This window comes from Calliphora vicina, chromosome 5, assembly GCF_958450345.1.
Source record: "Calliphora vicina chromosome 5, idCalVici1.1, whole genome shotgun sequence".
Classification (NCBI taxonomy): domain Eukaryota; kingdom Metazoa; phylum Arthropoda; class Insecta; order Diptera; family Calliphoridae; genus Calliphora; species Calliphora vicina.
In genome coordinates this window covers 83,128,126-83,147,611 of record NC_088784.1, presented here as the reverse complement: position 1 = coordinate 83,147,611, position 19,486 = coordinate 83,128,126, and the positions used below count along the sequence as shown (strand labels likewise).

Sequence of the window (19,486 nt, the reverse complement as noted above, 5' to 3'; positions counted from 1 at the left end):
AGCCAACGAGGTTCTAAAATAAATATGGACCGATGACGCCGACAGCCTAAAATCCATTGGATGTATTTGACGCTCTTGGATCTCAAGTGGATTGATATCGTTCAATATTCGTCAATTTTGTTTATTGAATAACCTATTCATACAGAAATAGGTCTCACCATTAAATGGGCGAAGCTCGTTGCACGAATATAACATCCATTTTCATAAAACAATTGTATAATTTGCACAGGTTGGCGAACACCATGATTTGGAAAAACAAACTAAATAAATAGCAGCTATTTCGACAGATGTAGCTTTTATAATATGGCCGCTATCAACTGCTAAAGTTCGGAAGCCCCTATTGGAAGACTCTTTATATGCCAGAATTGTACCCTATGGTTATGGTAGCTTATTTTTGCTTTGGCTTTGTAAAATTTATTATAATATTTTAACATTTGAATCAACAGATATTTACTACTTTATAGATCCAAAAGTACTCTTTTCAACAATTTAAAATCTAAAATTTTCACCTGGCAGCAATAGTTAAAATCTCTTTTTTTGTTAAATTAGGTCTCACACGTTTTAAAGCAAAATACTCTCTACTCTCAATGTTATTTCAAATTATTACGACTATTTGGTGTAATAAATCGTTATCAAATATTACGATTTCTAATTTATAACTGTTTATCTACTCTAGTTTCCGAGAGAGATGCATATTCTCTCTCTCTCTTTTTAAATCAAAAACATTTTATATCTATCCAAGATAACAACTCTGCTTACTAAAATTTACTAAAAAACATAAGATTATATTATTTTTTAGAGAGTCATTTTTAATTTGATTAAACTTCTTGGAGAATCCAAGGCAATAATGAGATATTGATAACAAATTATGCTGATCAATAGCCTTAGCCATAAAATAAGTTATCACAATTTAGTGCAAGTAGTTAAGATAGTCAAATTATTTTTGTTTAATAATTTGGTAATTATTCATATTAAACGACTTAAACTTGTGCTACGATTTAAAAATAATTTAAGTGAAATTTTAAAAAAATTACGAAATTGTTTTCTATTCTAATGTGAAGATGAAAAATATAATTTTAAACAGCAGCACTTATTAGGGATTAGAATAGATTTATAATTGGTATACTTGGAGGAAATTTAGTTTTTGGTCTAATTTATTAAAAATACATATCGTAGCATATTGTCTAGTAATTAATTTGAGATAATTTCTTTGGGTCGCTAATTTACTTGGTCGTAATTTTAAATATCTAGGACATTGTTATAGGAAATTAACACTTCTCGTTCACTTTCAAAAAAAAAAAAATATATATATATATGGGGGATTTCACGTCAAGTGAACCAACTTTTAAAATCGATGTCTTCCGATCGATGAAATTTACACAAAGGTTGGACCTATTGGATATCAACAAGATCGGTCCAGAACTCTCTGAGCTAGAGGGGGCCAAAATTTGACATTTTGGCCAAACATGCGATTTTTCTATCCATGTAACTTATTACATATTGTTCTTAGTAAAATGTGTTCCAAATAGTTTAGATAGCTATTTCTTCAATCTTTCGAAAAAAAAATATTTAAAAAAAAAATAAAAAAAATTTAATATTTTTTTCCGAAAACAAAAACTTTTTTAACTTTTTTTTTCAAAATGGGCGCTTTTTTTTCTTAAAATAAAGCTTAGATATTTTCCTTGATGACCTATTTGGTCGCTTAGTGGGATGCGAGTGGGATATCTTTCAAAATAAATGTTTTGTAACTCAAAACATGGAATTTTTGACTTTTTTTGGAAAATCAAAAATTTTGTTGACTTTTTTTTTCAAAATGGACCCTTTTTAATTTTTTTTTTTGCTCAAAAGAAAGCTTGGATATTTTCCTTTCAGAACTATTAGGTGGCATAGAGGGATGCGAGTGGGATATCTTTCAAAATAAATGTTTTGTAACTCAAAACATGCAATTTTTCACTTTCTTTTTCAAAATCGAACTTTTTTTCCAAAATGGGCCCTATTTTAAAATTTTTTTTGCTCAAAAGAAAGCTTGGGTCTAGTCCTTTAAGATCTAGTGGGATATATAGCAAAATAAATGTTTTGTAACTCAATATATACAATTTTTGATTTTTTTTTGTGGCAAAATTGAACTTTTTTTCAAAAGGGGCCCTTTTTTTAAAATTTTTTTTTTGCTCAAAAGAAAGCTTAGGTCTATTCCTTTAAGAGCTTTTTGGTCTCGTAGTGGGATGGTGTAAATTTCGTCCCGATCGGAAGACATCGATTTTAAAAGTTGGTTCACTTGACGTGAAATCCCCCATATGTAAATGAAATACGAATTTTGAAATTCAATTTTTGTAAACGAATTAAAAAAGTTATGTCACATGTTTAAAAACCAAATTTATAACAAAAATATTAGTCAATATAAACCGATCTTTAGTGAATTACTTAGGAGTGATAATTAGTTTGATGATACTTCACTGTACTGAATTGTATCTGGATACCAATATTTATTTGTGAGTTTGGAGCGTTAAAGTGATTTCCGAGACTAATTCTAGTCCTAGTTTTAGAGTTAGAGTTAGGCTGGTTCACTCACATCAAGTTTACTTGATCAAGTCTTGAGTTTATGGAAAAGAAGGAGATTGAGAGGATATTTCCCTCTTTTTATTCCTGTCTCTTCTATAAACTCAAGACTTGCTCAAGTAAACTTGATATTCCTTGATATTCCGGGCAAATTTTTAAAAACTCGGATTTTAAAAGTAAATATCGTATCACGAATTGCAACAAGAACATACTAAATTGGATAATATGGCTATAAAAAGAGATAAAGGTTTTACCTTATGAAATCAAAAATATTTTTTGTTTTAATATTGATTAAAAAATTTTTGGAAAATATAAAATTTTAGATATGCTTGAAATTTTATGATTTTTACATCAATATTTCATTTGAAATATTTATAAACCTCTTGTTAAACACAGGAAGAGTAAGAGTAGATAATTTAATAAGTCTCCTGGACCAGATGGCACAACAGAGCTGGTATTCAAGCAGTGATCTTCCATTAGCTAACTTTTTCAGCACTTCATACCGTGCTGTCGTATTTCCTCTATGTTGGAAGGTTGCTAATGTCACTTCAATTCCTAAAAAGGGAGCCGCAAATAACCCTTAAAATTATCGTCTAATAGCTATTTGTTCTGCATTTTCCAAAGTTATGGCGATTATGTTAAATATATGGAGTCCAACAATAGCCTTCCTGTCAGAAAAATTTGTCGTTTCATTCATTGTTTTTGCGAAAGTAATATTGTTACAGCAGCACTTTTATCAAAACTTATTGCTTTTGTTGTAAATTCAGGGGTACCGCAAGGCTCCGTTCTTTCTCCTACTATATTCGTTATTTTTCTAAACGATTTTCTAGTTCATGCTTCCAATCCTATCTATGCTTTTGCAGATGACAGCAACATTTACCATTCATATTCATTCAGTTATAGACCAAGCCTCTCGGAGATTGTGACAATGAGACAAAACATGAATGATTCCTTTAATCAGGACCTTGTGAAAATCTCTGAATGGGGTCTTGCAAGTCTCAGTGTTAAATGTTGACGCTTCATCTGTATTAATGGGTGGAGTAAATATTGTGAAATCAGATTTAATTGCAATTTGAAACATTCTGAGAAGTCATAAATTTTGTTTATATTTATTTTTTTTTATAATGGACACTTTTGTGTCTCGACTTGGGAGGGAGTAGTAAATCATTTTATATTTTACACCCGCAACAAGGTGACAGGGTGCAGGGGTACGCCGCTCACAAAACAATTCTGAGTAATCTTTCTACTTGCTGGATTTATTTCAGTACTGTGTATATAAATAGGAATCCTCACGTCTATTGAAAACATTAGGCTTAACTAAAAGCATAAAGAATAGATATAGAGCGGAAACTTTCCTGTCGAAGACCTAACTCAGTTGTCAAAAACCTAAGTCGTGAGAATGTATTGAGATTGAATGTATGAGTAGAAAAAACTATGTGAAAACAAAAACAATTATTTTGAGTAATTTTATTGTTCGAGTTTTTTTTCTAGTTTCCGCTCTATGTTTCTCTATGACTAAAACACTTTTCTTGAGTTTCATAATATTCGTATTGTGCAATAATATCAAACTTACCTTAATATAGGAAGGCCCTCACTCGTGTTTCTTTTTGTAAGCCTAGATTTTCGTTTATTTCGATAAATGGTCCGCTCATATATCATGTTTATGTTATATATCAATGGATAGGAGATTTTGTCTATTTTTCAAAAATATATATAACTTTTGACAATTAAAAAATTCATGGAATACTTTTATGAAAAGTATGACAAAAGTAACATTTTATTGAGTTTTTGCAAAGATAAAAATTTTTCAAATTGAAATTAAATTTTCATTTATGAATATTTTTTAAATATTTTACAGTTATATAGATTTTTCTATTATAAATTGAAAACTAAAAACTAATTTTTAAGGGCCTCATTTTGTAAAACGAAGCGTTCAGAAACGTAAGCAATTTGTATGAAGAATACTGGGGAAAGGGTTTGAAACTTGAATATTTTCCATACAAAATTTATTTAACGTTTGTCGTTTCGTTTTATAAAATGAGGGCCTAAAATTTGTAAAAAGTGTCGAAAAATCCTAAAAATTGAATTTTTTAGATTTTTGGCTATAATATCCGTACCAGGGGCGGGGTTATAGGAACCGTTTACAAAATAATTAAGAATATATTTGGCCATCTTAAATGGGTTATTATCTTTTGATAACTACTATGCAATTTAAGAATTTTTGCCCTAAATTTGAATTTTGCATAAAAAATATCCGTTTTTTGGATGAACCTGGTCTCCTCAGTATTACAAATTTTTTCATGTGGACTATTTGAGGTGAAGTTAGCTTTCCAAAGAGTATAAATTCCTTATACATCTTCTTAGAAATTTTTAACATAACTTAAAAAGAAAACAAGTACTTATTCCCCCAAAAACTAGCGAAAAATTACATTTTTTAATTTTTTTTAAATTCAAACTTTGTACTCAGTCATGATTTTTAAACAATTATTTTATTTGTTGTTAAGCTAATAAAAGAAATGTGGAGAAAATCGAGAATCAAATCAAATGCGAATATCTCCTAATCATAGAGAACATAGAGCGGAAACTCGAAAAAAACTCAAACAAAAAAATTACTCAAAAAAGTTACACATACGAGTGTTGTTTTTGTTTTCACATAGTTTTTTCTACTAATGAACGGCATTCACGGAGACGCCATCAATTCCGCGGTAGCAGGATACCTTATGAATGTCGTACTTGGAGGTCGCCCACCACCAATAGCAGACGCCGAGAGGATTCTGCCGCGTGGAACAAGAGTCGTTCTGGCACAACTTAGATCAGGATGGAGCAACATACTTAACGCCTTTTGGTCCCGCATAGACCGTGCCGTCCTTAACTTATGCCCAGCATGTGTTCAGGGTCCTCATGACACCCTCCACATATTTAACTGTTCAGCCAACCCTACTTAACTCAGTCCTATGAATTTATGGACTCATCCTGATGAAGTCGCACAATTTCTTGGACTTGAACAATATGTAGAACCCCCAGAACATCCAGATTGATTATTGTAAAATTGTTCATGCTACTACAATAACATCAACATAGGATCATTTTAAATATGAAACATACCTGATGTGTCCTACTTTAGGGACCCCTGGCCGTGCCCTTGTTAGGTCCATGAGGTATAAATTCAACAATTAAATTCGATAGCACTTCCTCTTTCCACATGTCAAATTTCATCCAAATCGGACTAAGCATTTAGAAGTTACAGATTTATTTCCCTCTATTTTTTTTTACACCACTGTGCGGTGTAGGAATTCCTTCTCTCTATCTGATCTCCACACTATTTACATCATCTATATCCGAAAATAGAATACAACGCCCACTTATGGTCAGTTTCTTCGAAGTATATTTTTAATTTCAGCATTATTCGAGTATTTGAACCTGAACAATTTTTTTGTTTTAATCTATTTTTTGGCATCGTAGTTTCAGCATTATCGGTCTGTACAAATCGATCAAATATAATAAACCATTGGTTCAAACATTATTCGTACTCGATTCGACATTTCGATCACCACTTTTGAAATCGATCGATTTTCATCAGATACCTGAATAATGTTTGTTTGATTAAGTATGTGGGTACTACATTTCAGTACTAGTATGATTGATATCTTAAACAGCTTTACTTCATTATCAGATCCCATCACTTCCGCAAGTTAAGTATATAACCCAAGCTATTTTTATACAAAAAAAATTGCAATATGACAATGAAGTAAGTAAATATTTTCATAAAATTAATATTTATAAAATACTGTAACTGATGGATGTCATTTAACGCATGTTATCTTATTTATGTATATGACCAACAGTCTATCAGTAGCGTACACACAACAATAAGAAATGAAAACAGAAATAAAAATTGACTGATAAGAATGAGTATAAAAAAATATATATACTACAATACAATACTAGCCAGGTCTAAATTAATTCCAAGTAAATAAATATTATTTATAACTATTTTTTAGAAACGATTATATTTCATTGTTAACAAAAGCGTTGAGATTAAAACAACTTGCACCGACAAATATTTGCTTAAATGTAACGGTTTTCTAAGTGTTAAGACGTAAAAAAAGAAACTAAAAAAATAAAAATGTCTAAAATTGAAAAAGATCCTCAAAATGATCCGGAAACAAGAAAAAAATTACTGGCAACACAAAAATCCAACGATAATGAAGAATTGCGTAGAATTTATAATGAAATGCCTTTGACCAAAGACACCACATGCGGTTTTGGTTGTTTCAAAGGTTCATTTTTGCAAAAGTAATTAAGCAATTCATTTATTTATTTATTTATGTTTTGAAAAACAAAAGTGCTTTAATAATAATGTGTTATAATATTTATTATTGTTTAAATAGATTTGCTAATCAAACGGCATATGTGGTTGTTTACGGTTTGGTTGGCTGTGTTTATGCCATGACAAATTCGTATTTCCATGCCACAATTACCACATTGGAGAAACGTTTTAAAATCCCTACACGCAACACTGGCATAATAATGGTGGGCAATGACATAAGTCAGATGTTGTGCTCAGCGTTTTTGGGTTATTATGCTGGCAAAAAGCATAGGCCGAGATGGATGGGTTTTGGTAAGTGTTGTCATTAATTAGCTTAAGTAAAAGAGATTTTTACTTGAAATAAAAAATTGAGTTTGGAGTATTTCATATAATCTACTCTCCTGTGACAAATACATATATCTAAATATATTTATTTATAGTAATGCTTAACAAGTTTGGAAAAAATCGTCATGATTTTTTTTTGGACTCATACAATTTTCGATAAATGCTAAACGTGGGGTATATATCTCAATCGATTTAAGAATTCAATATTAATAATTCTCAAAGCCTTTTCTCTAAAAATATAAAACAAATACTTTTTTAATATCAAAACTTTGAGACAAATAAAAACTCGAGCTCGTTTTCTATTAATAAATAATAAATTTGATACTGTTTATTAAATTTTTTTTGCGATCGGATCCATCATGCGATAACTGTAAAATTTAATAAAAATTATTCATAAATAAAAATTTAATTTCAATTTGAAAAATTTGTATCTTTGCAAAAACTCAATAAAAAGCATTTATTGTCATATTTTTCAAACTTAATATCACGCAGAGAATTTACCTAACACTGATATTTTCATTCATAAAAATGTTTTTAGCTAACATGCAACATTATATTTTATACCCTTCACCGTGAATGGCAAGGGTATATATAAGTTTGCCATTGCGTTTGCAATTTCTACATTTTAGTTCTACATTTGTAAGTTCTACAAATAACTTACAAAGATGATTGATACATCAATATATATTATATTTGGAAAAAAGTTAAAAAAAACAATTTTGAAAAAAAATGAAAAAATTAAAAAAAATTAATTTTATAATTTGGTGAAGGGTATATAAGATTCGGCACAGCTGAATTACTTGTTTTTTAATTTATATGTTAGGTAAATTCTGTGCGAAAAGTTAAGTTTACACTAATTAATTTGCCATGTAAAATTATAAGGTAGACATGTTATATATCAATGGATAGGAGATTTTGTCTGCTTTGAAAAAATATGACAATAAATGTTTTGTATTGAGTTTTGGAAAGATACAAATTTTTCAAATTGAAATTAAATTTTTATTTATGAATAATTTTTATTAAATTTTACAGTTATATACATTAAAAAGGAAAAATAAAAAAATTTTCCAAAAAATAATGCTCATTTGTACATGATGTTCAACTCACATATCTTTTTTAAGAGATTTTTGGTCTCGTAGTGGGATGCAAGTGGAATATCTATCAAAATAAATATTTTGTAAGTCAAGACATAAAATTTTTGTGTTAGAACATTTATTTTGATGCTATCCCACTCGCATCCCACTACGAGACCAAAAATCTTTCTTTTGAGCAAAAAAAAAGAATTAAAAAAAGGGTCCCTTTTGAAAAAAAGTTCGATTTTGCCAAAAAAAAATCAAAAATTGTATATCTTGAGTTAGAAAACATTTATTTTGCTATATATCCCACTCGCATCCCACTAAGCGACCAAATAGATCTTAAAGGACTAGACCCAAGCTTTCTTTTGAGCAAAAAAAAATTAATAAAAGGGCCCATTTTGGAAAAAAAGTTCGATTTTGAAAAAAAAAAAAAAAAAAAAAAAAAAGTGAAAAATTGCATTTTTTTTAGTTACAAAACATTTATTTTGAAAGATATCCCACTCGCATCCCACTAAGCCACCAAATAGGTCTGAAAGGAAAATATCCAAGCTTTCTTTTGAGCAAAAAAAAATTAAAAAAAGAGTCTATTTTGAAAAAAAAAACGTCAACAAAGTTTTTGATTTTGCAAAAAAAGTCAAAAATTGCATGTTTTGAGTTAAAAAACATTTTTTTTGATAGATATCAAACTCGTATCCCACTAAGCGACCAAATAGGTTTTCAAGGAAAATATCTAAGCTTTCTAAGAAGAAAAAAAGTGCCAATTTTGAAAAAAAAAAGTTTAAACATTTTTGATTTCGGAAAAAAATATTAAAATTTTTTTTTTTTAAATATTTTTTTTCGAAAGATTGAAAAAATAGCTATCTAAACTATTTGGAAAACATTTTGCTACGAACAATAGGTAATAACTTACATGGATGAGAAAAATCATATGTTTGGCCTCTAACTCAGAGAGTTCTGGACCGATCTTGCTAAAAATATCTATCTAAAAATTACTATCCAATAGGTCTAACCTTGATGTAAATTTCATCGCGTTCGGAAGACACCGAAATCCTCTATATTGATATCTACTATGCGATTTGAGAATTATTGCCCTAAAGTGGAATTGTATACAAAAAATAGGCATTTATTGGATGGACCTGGTCCCCACAGTATCATTTAAAATACTTGACGTAATGTTAGCTTTTCAAAAAGTATAAATTCCATATACATCTGCTTAGAAATTTTTAGGAAAACATAAAAAGAAAAACGTAATTTTTTCCAAAAAAAAAAATAGCGAAAAATCGCCTTAAACATTTAATTTTTTCTATGAAAGCCATAGATATGTTCACATAATCGTTTGTAATAACTTCGGAATCGATGGAGATTATTGAAAATATTTTGAATATGACTCTCATATAGTCTAGAAAAATAGGTTCTATGTCGTCGCAGGCAAGAAGACAACATGGCATTTTAGTTAGTCAGTGTTGCAAATAATAAACAAATTCCGACAAAAATCTAAAGATATAATTTGAGAACTGGAGCAAATGTAAAGGGTATATGGAAAGTACCAACTATTTGTATGTGTTTGAATCCATTGTTGAACTATTTTGTAAATTTTCAATACCAAACATTTTCGACTGATAGATTAAATAACACCGTGTTAGTTGAAAAATCTGTCGCACAGTGTTGCTAATTTGGAAATAGCGGCCAAAAGTCTTTTTTTTGCCGCCAATTTAATTTTAAAGTTAACACCTGAGAACCTCGGAAGCCAAAGAATGTAAACATTTTCCCAATAAACAGGGTGATTCAATATGCACCTTTTTATTATCTGACTGAAAAGTAGGATTTTGTAATAAATTTTTAAATTTCAATCGCTTATAACTTTCTATTTTCAAAAGGGATTTTTATAAGATAAACGGTTTTTGTTAAAATGGTTTCATAGCTTTAATTTGAATGTAGATATACCTTTCCACCAGATTTGAAATTGCATTCTTGTAAACCAAATACAAGTCGCAATTTTGCAGATATACCGATCGACTTACAATCACTTTCTGAGTCGATTAAACGATGTCCGTCCGTCTGTCTGGTCGGCTGGTTGGCTGTCCATGTAAACCTTGTGCGCAGAGTACAGGTCGCAATTTTAAAGATATTTCGATCAAGTTTGGTACATATTATTTTTTGGCCCAAGGACCAAGCCTATTGAAACTGGCTGAAATCGGTCCATTATTTCACCTAGCCCCCATACAAATGCCCTTCCGAAATTGGACTTTATCGGTCATAAATGTCTAATTTATATATGTATCTCCACAAATTCCGCTCCAAATAAGTTTTATATACACAAAATTCATGTCACCAAATTTTGTTACGATCGGTCCATAATTAGTCATAGCACCCATATAGACCCGCTTTCGAAAATCACTTTAACGTGCATAAATCGCTTAAAAATGTTAAATTCTACATAGTTAACTTTCATATAGACATAAATCACACGACCTTATTTCATGGTGATCGGTCCATAATTGGTCATAGCTCCCATATAAGGCCCACTTCCGAAAATCACTCAAAAATATAAATTATTGAAATTTTAAAAGAAAAATGTTTTTATGGCCTCATTTTATAAAACGATGCGTTCACAAACGTAAGCAATTAGTATGAAGAATACTGGGAAAAAGGTTTGAAACTTGAATTAGGCCCTTAATCTTTTACTTATGGCCTCATTTTGTATCTTCAAACGAATTTTCGTTTGCGTTTCCGTTTGGAACGAAAAAATAAAAAATTGGTATTTTATAAAACGAAACGATATTTGCGTTTCAAGTCAATTTTTTGATGTGGTACCAAGTTTGAAAATATCGTTTTTATGTCAACTTTCTGCCAAATAAATTAAATTATTTTTATTCATTTTTCAACAAATAAAATTTATTGAAAAAATTTTGAAATTTTTGATTGTTTTTTACATTTATTGGGAAAACAAATTTTTGTTGTTGTAGTTTTTATGTATAAAAAGAAAAAACACATTCTCAAAAAATTTTTTTTCTTTGAAAATTTAAAAATCTATGAAAAATGTATTGAAACGAAAAGAAATTCTCAACGTTTGATTTTGATGTTTCATGCGCTTGTGAATGTTTTGTTCTGTTTTATAAAATTCAATTTTATATACAGAAACAAAAAATACGTTTAGAAAAATATGAAAATTCAAAAATGACAAATTTATTCGAAAAAAACGTTTCGTTACGTATTACAAAATTAGGGCATTAGTTTAGGGTATTATATGGTCTTACTTGTTTTAGGTTAACTCTTGTTTTCGAGTTATACCGTTATTTCGTAACTCAAAAATGGTTTATTGAATAAACTCAAAAAACCGAAATTCCGCAATAAAATTTCGTTTAAGTAAGACTGAAACTTTTTTTATTTTCAAAAATATACAAAATCTTTAACAATTAAAAAAAATTATATAAGCTGATTATTTTGGAAAATTTTAATTTTTAAAATGCAACAACGGTTTTGTTTATTAATCGTTTTTAATGATTAATTTTTTTTCAGTTCCCCCACTGCGTGACAGTTTACATACAAACATTATTTTAACTGACATTATAATCATAAGTTAACATATAACCAGACTTCGTGTTAATAATAACCGGACTAATTTATTTTTTAATGTTAAGAAAATTAACATGTTAAAGGAAAAATATTTCTAATTAAATTTATTTTTAGGCTTATTGACCCTTATTTGTTTTTGCATGCTAACGGTAACGCCACACTTCATTTATGGACCCGGCGAAGATGCCTTAAGTTTGACCAAAGAATACGGGGCCATATCGGACATTAATATTTCCTGGAAGGATTTGCAAGAACAACAACAAAAGAGATTGTGTAGAAATGATGGAACAGGTGTTGAATGTGATGTACATGATGGTATTCTATTGCCACAGATACTATTGTTTCTGGCACAATTTGTGGCAGGCGTAGGAGGTTCATTATATCACACTTTGGGTATTTCATATATGGATGATAATACGGAAAAATCTAAAGCACCGGCTATGTTAAGTAAGTAAATAATCCTTAAATTGTAAAAAGGAAAGCATTATGAATTTATATTTTGTAATTTATAGGTTTATCTTACTTCTTTGGCTTGTTGGGTCCCTCCTTGGGCTACACTTTGGCTTCAATATGTTTGCGTATGTATATTACGCCCCATTTAACGCCCATTATTACACAGGCGGATTCAAGATGGTTGGGAGCCTGGTGGTTGGGTTGGTTAATTATAGCTGGCCTTATATTCCTGTGTGGTATATTCTTGTTTATGTTCCCCAAGGAATTGCCCATGACTTCGGCAAGACGTAAACAGCAGGATATTCGAGATAAAGAAGAAAATATGGGCAAATCGGTGGAGCATATTGAAACGAAAACTTCTCTAAAGGATATGGTGAAAACGTTTAGAAATTTTCTCAACAATAAGATTATTGCCTTTAATCTCTCAGCCAATATTTTATACTTTTTCGGTTATCTGCCCTATTGGATTTTTACAGCCAAATACATTGAAATACAATATCGCCAGTCAGCAGCTACTTCAAGGTAATATTCATATAATGACTATTTATTTTCCTTAAAAAGCGATAATGAATTTAGTATAATCACTTTTGTGTTTGTTTATTTATTTCTTTATTTATGTATTTCTATTATTTTTACCTTCAGCATGGTGACTGGTACGGTGGCATTAGTATTTTCAGCTATTGGTGTCTTGCTATCGGGCATTATCATATCAAAATTCAAACCAAGTGCACGATATTTGGCCGGCTGGAATGTTTTGGTCGATGTTGTGACGGTATGCGGTATGTTTGCCTATGCTTTTATTGGCTGTCCCGCCAATGACAATTCACTGATAAATAATTCGTACGATAGGTAACGGCTGTGACATTTTTTTTAATCTGTAACACGTTCGAGTGCTTACCATCAAAATTATCATTATTATTGTTTCTATTTTTGGCAGTTCTTTGAGTTCATCCTTAAGTTGCAATAGTGTTTGCCACTGTGATTATGTCCGCTATATGCCGGTGTGTGGCGAAGATCAAATGACTTATATATCTCCCTGTCATGCGGGCTGTAAGAAGGAGCATATGGATGCCAGTGGCCATAAAGTAAAATTAGTATTTAGTGGTTGTAAAACTTTACTAATTTCATATTTATTTCAGTCCTATTATGATTGCTCCTGTATACCTAACTCCAATTCCACCTCAAATGATAATCCTCTTTTTACTCATTTAACATTGGGAGATATTAGTAATTCCACTTTGAATGCAGCGACTGGTGTAAGTATAGAAATTTAGGAAGAGATAAAAAGACCTCGTTTTCGGTTAAAAATTTAAAAATTCTATTTATCATGGTGTATAAATGTGGGGTCGATCATGACCACAGATTTAATTTTTTGAAAGTCTATGTCCTCCTCTACGATTTTCTAATACATTATTTTGCAATCGGACCAGTAGTTTAGAAGATTTAAAGATTTATTTCCACTAGCTTTATGCGACATGTACCTTAACCCTTTGACGAGTACGGGGACGCCGGTGTCACAACACAAACATGTTGAATAACTAAATAACGAAAAAAGGAATGAGTTCCATTTTAATTTTAATTAGTTCGTAAGCGTGTCACTTATTAATGTGTTTAGATTAAAACAAGATACGGTTAACGACAAACGTTAAAATAAGGGCCTCATTTTGTAAAACGAAGCGTTCCGAAACGTAAGCAATTTGTATGAAGAATACTGGGAAAAAGGGTTTGAAACTTGAATATTTTCCATACAAAATTTGTTTAAGGGTCTCATTTTGTAAAACGAAACGTTTGGAAGCGTAAGCAATTTATAATATTTTCCATACAAAATTTTGTTAACGTTTGTCGTTTCGTTTTATAAAATTTATTCATAACTTTTGTCGTTTCGTTTATAAAATGAGGCCATAAAATTCTATAGAAAATATTCAAATTTCAAACCAATTTCTCTGTATTCTTCATACAAATTGCTTACGTTACTGAACGCTTCGTTTTGCAAAATGAGGCCCTTTGTATGGAATATATTCAAGTTTCAAACCCTTTTCTCAGTATTCTTCATACAAATTGCTTACGCTTCCAAACGTTTCGTTTTATAAAATGAGACCCTAAGTTTGTCATTCCGTTTGTAATTTCCACAATATAATTTTCCGACCCTATAAAGTATATATATTCTGGATCCTTATAGATAGCGGAGTCGATTAAGCCATGTCCGTCTGTCTGTATGTCTGTTGAAATCAATTTTCTGAAGACCCAGATATCTTCGAGATCCAAATCGTCAATAATCCTGACAAACGTGCTTTCGAGAAGTTTCCTATTTAAAATCAGCAAACTCGGTCCACAAATGGCTGAGATATGAGGAAAAAACCAGGACAACCTCGATATTTCAAAGACCTTTGCAACGACGTAAGGTGGACCTACAATTGGTCAAAATCGAAAAAAAATTGTGCCACATTTTTTTTCCCAAAAATTTTTGTTTCACCAAAAAAAAACAAAAAAAAAATTTTTTAAATTTAAAACAAAAATAAATTTTTTTTAAAATTTGAACAAAAAAAAAATTTTAAATTTAAAAAAATTAAAATAACAACTCGAAAAAAATTTTTTTCTCAAAAATTAAAACCATAACTTTGGATAAAAAAAATTATTTTATTTACCTAACAAGTAAGAGAGCTATATTCGGCTGTGCCGAATCTTATATACGCTTCACCAAATTATACTTTAAAATAAATTTGTTTAAATATTTTTAGGAAAACAAAATTTTATTTTTTTTTCCAAATTTTTTTAAAATTTTTTTTGAATTCTTTTAAAATTTTTTTTAGAATTTTTTTTTTTTAAAAAAATTTATGACATAAAAATTTTTTGATAAAAAAAAAATTCGGGTTAAAAAATATTTTTCCCGATTTTGACCCATTGTAGGTTCAACTTACTATAGCCTTATCTACATCGTTGCAATGGACTTTGAAATATCTATCATTAGATATCCATATTGTCTATATTAATGACTTAGTAATCCAGATATACATAGATCAAAAATAGGTCAAAAATCGAGGTTGTCCCGGTTTTTTGCTCATATCTCCGTTATTTATGAACCGATTTTGCTGATTTTAAATAGCAAACTTCTCGAAAGCATGTCTGATAGAATTATTGAAGATTTGCATCCCGATGATATCTGGGGTCTTCGGAAATTTGGAAAAAAAAATTTTTGAAAACAATTAAAAAAAAAAATATTTAAAAAAATTATTTTAAAGTATAATTTGGTGAAGGGTACATAAGATTCGGCACAGCTCTCTTACTTGTCTTTTATTGTCTTTGAAAATTGACAGTTTTATTGGTACTGTGTTCTAGAATGGTTCATAAATTAGTCTTATGGTCGTGAAAGGGTTAACTGTTAAAATTATAATTTTATAATTTAAGTATTTTTACCCTTCAGCTCTCACTAGGTACCGGCGGTCAAGCAGTTGATGGTGCCTGCCCCGTAAATTGTACCCAACAATTTTACACTTTCTTAGCGGTAATGTGTGTAATAAAATTCTTTGCAGCAACAGGAAGAGCCTCTAATCTGCTAATAACAATGCGTTCGGTAGCACCAGAAGATAAGTCAGCTATAATGGGCTTTGGCATGATGTTAATCTCCTTACTATGTTTTGTCCCAGCACCCATATTTTTTGGCTGGATATTCGATAAAAATTGTTTGGTATGGGGCAAAACCTGTTCTAACAAGGGTAACTGTTGGTCATATGATTCCATGAATTTAAGGTATATCTTGTGAATATGATGTGAAAAGAAACTATTTAAAATTTTAAAACAAATTTCAGATTAATACTCAATACTGCGGCCGCTTCATTTGTTGGCCTTAGTATTTTCTGCAACATGGGCGTTTGGTATCATGTTAAAGATCTTAAGGTATTCGATGAAGATGATGAGAAATTAAAAAAATTGCAGATTTCTTACTTAAAGGAGGAGCAATATATAGAAGCCAAGGAATAGAGAAAACGAATTTAGTACGATGTTACAAATCATATATGTATTGTTATTAAGATAATTTATTATAGAAGCGAACAAACCGATGGATAAGTATAATAAAGAAACCTCTACAGGGAAATAAAGAAATTAAAAGTGTATTGGTGGTATTAAGGGTTAAAAATTTTAAATATAGTAAAGCCAAAAACCTTTATACATATTACAGCAGTTGGAAATTTTACCTTTGTTGTAATAAAGTGCACAATATTACATTAAATAAAAATGACAGCACCCCAAGTGTGCAGTAGTGTAAGTACTTATAAGGTGTGATATTAAAGACACAAACCTTTACCTTTTTACATTTATCGACACTAGAGGGCCCATTCAAACATAAGATTATGGATTAATTTTATAGAACGAAACGTTTGGAAGCGCAAGCAATTTGTATAAAGAATACTGGGAAAAGGGTTTAGAACTTGAAGATTGTCCATATAATTTTATTTTAATGTTTGTCGTTTCGTTTAATGAAATGAGGCCTTAAAAAATACTCAAAGTTAATTTTTAGACCGCGAGAGGTCACCAATATCATCATGAAGTATTTACAGAAAAAGTTACTTTCAGGAAAAAATCCTGAATTCAAGTGTTAGGGCATCATTTTATAAAACGAAACGACAAACGTTAAACAAATTTTATATGGAAAATATTCAAGTTTCAAACCCTTTTTCCAGTATTCTTCATACTAATTGCTTACGTTTCTAAACGCTTCGTTTTACAAAATGAGGCCATTAGTTTCAATGAAAACAGAAACAAACTGTCAAAATTTTATTTTTGTTTTCAATACATACAAATAAAAAATGAAATCAACGCCAAATTATGAATGAAAATTTTCATGGAAACAAAAATAAATTTTTGATGTAATCTAGCGTGGAGACAATTGTCATTTAAGTGTCTCTAAGTAATCTATAGTGAAGTCACTTTAAGCGTTTGTTTTTTGCTGCACTTTTTTGTGAGTAATTCGTACAAATTAGTCTTATACAAATTGTGTAGATATAATTCTCATACAGTTTATTTTCTTTTTGCTTATTTATACAGACATTCCATGTAACTCAGCGTGAAATCAATTGTCACTTTAGTGTCTCTAAGTAGCTTAATAAAAGTTTTAAGTATACACTTAAAACGTTTATTTTGTAATACATTTTAGAAAGTACAGTTCTAAAGTTTTACCCTCCAGAACAAATCTATTGGATAGTTGACGGAAGAAGGTTTTTTGCAATTGGTTATTGAACTGTCTTTTTAACTGACTATTTATTATACCCTTCGCCATGAGTGGCAAGGGTATATATAAGTTTGTCATTCCGTTTGTAATTTCTACATTTTTCATTTGCGACCCCACAAAGTATATATATTCTGGATTGTTATAGATAGCGAAGTCGATATAGCCATGTCTGTCTGTCCGTCTGTATTTGAAATCAACTTTCCGTAGCCCCTAAATATGTCGGGAATTCTTTAAAATCGGCCCACAAATGGCTGAGATATAAGGAAAAATCGGAAAAACGATTTTTGCCCTATTTTTGATCTATATCTGGATTACTAAGTCATTAATATCGACAATATGCATATCTTATGATAGAGGAGGATATACATCGTTGCAATGGACTTCAGCAACGATGTATATCCTCCTCAGTCCCAAGGAAAAACCAAGCGTCGGAAGTCTTCAACATTATTTTTTTTATATGTATATGTGGAAGAAACAGTAGAATACAAAATTTGTTCAAGGACATAAAGGACGAAAGGATTCTGAGATATTGTAGGTGCAGTCAGCTGCAAATAATGCTCAAATAAAGGTCCAGCTATTAATTTAATAAAAATTTATGTACCTTACCTGGATTATTCAATTGTTAACCCTCTAACCGGCAATGCTGCATTTAGGCGGGTATGTTAAATGTATGTAATGCTGCTTTATTTGATTATTTTTCCCGTTATAACGGTAAATATGTGTAAAGAGACAAACAATTTACTTATTGTGATAAACAAGAACGTGCACTTGTCTTTTGTTTGTTTTTATTCCAACGTATTTATTTTTTTTCAAACAATAACCTGGTATATTATTTTACCTCGAAATAAAATTGGCCAGTTAGAGGGTTAACAATAAAATTATATATTTCTTTTAGTTTTTATACTTCACAACTTTAAATTCTTTTAGTTTTTATACTTCACAACTTTAAATTGAAAAGGTTAAGTGCTTAAGGAAACGTTTTCTACGAACAACTGATTACAAAAATTAATAAAAAAAGTTTTAGCTAGCTGTATAAATGGTCGTAAAACGCTTAAAAAATGTCCAGTAAGCTGCACGCCAGGACCGAGGAGGATATAAAGCTATAGTAACTTGGACCTACAATGGGTCAAAATCGGGAAAAATATTTTTTAACCCGAATTTTTTTTCATCAAAAATTATTTTTTTAAAAAAATTAAAAAATTTAGAAAAACTTTTTTAAAAAAAAATAAATTATAAATCATAAATTGTTTTAAAAAAAAAATAAAAAACAATTTCGAAATGAAAAAATTTAAAAAAAACTTTTTTATAAAAAAATTTCGAAAAAAAAAATTTTAATTTTGTTTACCCAAAAATATTTAAATAAAAATATTTTTAAGTATAATTTGGTGAAGGGTATCTAAGATTCGGCACAGCCGAATATAGCTCTCTTACTTGTTTTTTTATTTATGTATTTAAATTGTAAGCTCTTAGGGTCTAATTAATCCAGCTTAATCATATGACAAATTCAAACCTTTCTTATATATGTAGATATAAAAATAGATATTGTTAAACAAACGTTAAACAAATTTTGTATGGAAAATATTCAAGTTTCAAACCCTTTTCCCAGTATTCTTCATACAAATTGCTTTCGTTTCTGAACGCTTCGTTTTACAAAATGGGGCCTTAAATTTTAAATTTTTATATTTGAGATCATTAGAACCAAAAATAAAATAACTAGTTATGTATGTAGCTGATCAAGTAACAAGTTAGGTAGCTAGTAATCCGTTAAAAATATAGGCTTCAAAGTGAAGGGACGGAAATTATGGATGTCTGAGGAAACATGGAAGCTGGTGGAAGGAAGGAAAGCTGCAAAAAGTGACAATAATGATTCCAAAACCCGCCTCGCTAGGATGACATGAAATGAGAAGCACTCTAATCTAGAACGAGCTGTCAAGAAAAGCGCAA

The 19,486-nt window shown here is 30.0% G+C and overlaps 1 protein-coding gene across 1 annotated transcript; it reads left to right on the top strand.

The window, feature by feature from the left end:
• The first annotated feature begins 6,586 nt into the window (after positions 1-6,586).
• On the top strand, positions 6,587-16,405 carry LOC135962202 (solute carrier organic anion transporter family member 74D-like). Its single transcript, XM_065513984.1, has 9 exons — positions 6,587-6,852; positions 6,948-7,177; positions 11,977-12,309; positions 12,375-12,837; positions 12,958-13,164; positions 13,253-13,400; positions 13,455-13,571; positions 15,737-16,062; positions 16,122-16,405. The coding sequence occupies exons 1-9, from the start codon at positions 6,683-6,685 to the stop codon at positions 16,291-16,293; spliced, it is 2,166 nt and encodes a 721-aa protein (XP_065370056.1). The 5' UTR covers positions 6,587-6,682; the 3' UTR covers positions 16,294-16,405.
• Positions 16,406-19,486: the final 3,081 nt, after the last annotated feature.